The 2,500-nt window shown below is 35.9% G+C and overlaps 1 protein-coding gene across 1 annotated transcript in view; it reads right to left on the bottom strand.

The window, feature by feature from the left end:
• LOC101850913 overlaps nucleotides 1-2,500 on the bottom strand; it is a gene marked incomplete in the record, with an annotated part of 24,612 nt that overhangs the window by 14,127 nt on the left and 7,985 nt on the right. The window contains 1 exon segment of the mRNA XM_013088998.2: nucleotides 212-308. Within this exon segment, the coding sequence (XP_012944452.2) occupies nucleotides 212-308 (97 nt within the window).

Genomic DNA, 2,500 nt, shown 5'->3' on the forward strand with positions numbered 1-2,500 from the left:
ATGATGATTATTATCATTATTATTATTATTATTATTATTATTATTATCATTATTATTATTATTATTATTATTATTATTATTATCATTATATATGTATGTATACTTTTATATATAATATATAAAACTTTTTTATAATATATATCCTCCTGTGTGAGACAGCAAAGCACCTCAGCGCCACACTCAAGACACCAGTCCAACAACAGAGACTCACCGTTGACGTTGGTGCTGTCGCACAGATCTTCGTCTGCATGGCCGTTACAGTTATTGTCCACGCCATCTCCAGGAGTCTGCGCGGTTATTTGGCAGGCCTGTGGATACGAGAAAGAAGTATTCATTTCGTTTTGCACACAAAGCAAGAGTCAATAAATAAATGGAAGCGTTCAATTCTTTTGCACACAAAGCAAGAGTCGATTAATAAAATATGGAAAAGTTCATTTCTTTTGCAAGAAAAGCAAGAATCGTTCTTTTAATTTACGGAAGTGTTCATTTCTTTTTGCATGCAGAGCAAGCGTTATCTTTAAAAAACGCTGGGGGCTCTCGTGGCCTAGAGGTTAAGGTGTTTGGCCTCTCATTCAAAGGTCCCGGGTTCGAATCTGGGTAGCGACCGAAACATTTTCTTCTCTAAAATTGTCTCCTTTCCCCTCCTTTCCTGCTCCCTAGCAATGTTCTGTTGTCTGCTGAATTTTTCTGAAAAACGTCTATTAAAGGCATAAAAAAAGTAAATTTTCAGTTACCACGGACTCTTAAGCTAAGGAAATAACTAATCTATGGTGGCCACTTTCTCACTAATTTTTCCTCTGAAAACAAGTGACCCCCACCTCCTTCATTCGCAAATATCTCGACTTGTATTCAAGATAAATGGATATTTTTTTCATCCAAATAAAGACAAGTGCACAAGCTTTAAGATGATACTAATAACTCTACATGGCCAAAAATTGATGAGAGCCTGATTCCACTACGCTGTCTCACATATTTGTATAAACCGACTTGATGACACCCGTGGCAAAATAGACCCGAAGAGAAACAATGGAGGAGCTCCTACTTCATTCTTTGAAAACAGAAAAATCCGATGGTAGTCTACAACTTTTTAAACTTAAAAGCCAACGCAGCGCACCAATTCAGCTCGTGTTATTTTTTGTGTTGTTTTGGAGGTGGGTGGTAAAGTTTTTATTTTGTTTTTACAGTCGCAGTCAGAACAAACATTAACTCAGCAAATCCATCGCATCTCAAATGTATATTTACTACTTGGATCATTCACTTCTACTTAATTTGATGTTTATTTTACGCTAATAGGCTACCTAGTGGCGTAAGTTATTGGAATTTTGTGATGCTGAAAACTGAAGGACAAAATTGGCTGCGCACAGACGAGGAATATCCTACCGTATACTTAGAGTTAATGCTGCTTTAAAGCAGACATCTGGACAGATTGAAGTCTGTTGTAACAAAGAAAAAAGAAAAGAATTATTTTTAGCAATAAAAAATAGAATTGCAGTAAAAAAAAAAAAGGGTAACTTTTCATTTATTTCACGTTGTAGGGGGTAGGAGCTCCAATCATATCACAAATACGCCATGGTAACATGACGACAGGGGCAGAAATCAATTAATTATCCTTTTTACTTCTATTCGTTTTGTGTCACAAAAATGGTAGGTAGTATAATAATAATAGGTAGCATTTGTATAGCGCATATCCCCGCTCAACAGCAGGCTCTATGCGCTTTACACTATATTATTACCCCAGCAGACCATAGAACACTCCGAAACATTCTCAGCTTCCCGGGAAGCATACAAGTAAAGTAATACGTATAATAATAAATAGCATTTATACTGCGCATTTCCATTTCCTAAAAGATGCTCAATGCGCATCACATCTTAAAAATTAAACGACAAGTGTGTACGTAAAACAAAGTATTATACATAAAATATAATATAAATGCATATGTGTAAAATTTTATATGAGAAAAACAGTAACGCAGTGAGGTTGAAAATGTGTTCACTAAAAATATACAATGCAATAGAAATTCACGAACGGTCGCAATAAAGTTGAAATGTGAGTAACTAGAAACATTCATTAAAACATTCATTCTATACTGATAGAAAAACATTTCCGTTCTCTCTCTCTCTCTCTCTCTCTCTCTCTCTCTCTCTCTCTCTCTCTCTCTCTCTCTCTCTCTTTCTCTCTCTCTCTCTCCCTCTCTCTCTCTCGCCCGCTCTCTCTCTCTCTTTCTCTCTCCCTCTCTCTCTATCTCTCTCTTTTCTCTCTCTATCTCTCTCTTTTTCTCTCTCTCTCATTCGCACCCGCTATTTCTTCAGTCTCACAGTCTGGCATACACATGCTTATATATATATATATATATATATATATATATCACAGTACATCATTATGACAGGTATGCTTTTGTGAATAAAAAATGCTTCAGCTGATTTTTGAAAATAGAAATTGTTGTGACAGATCTTATGTATATGCCTATATCCAGAGATTGTCTTTGATTGCTTCCAGCTG

This window comes from Aplysia californica, unplaced genomic scaffold, assembly GCF_000002075.1.
Source record: "Aplysia californica isolate F4 #8 unplaced genomic scaffold, AplCal3.0 scaffold00853, whole genome shotgun sequence".
Taxonomy (NCBI): domain Eukaryota; kingdom Metazoa; phylum Mollusca; class Gastropoda; order Aplysiida; family Aplysiidae; genus Aplysia; species Aplysia californica.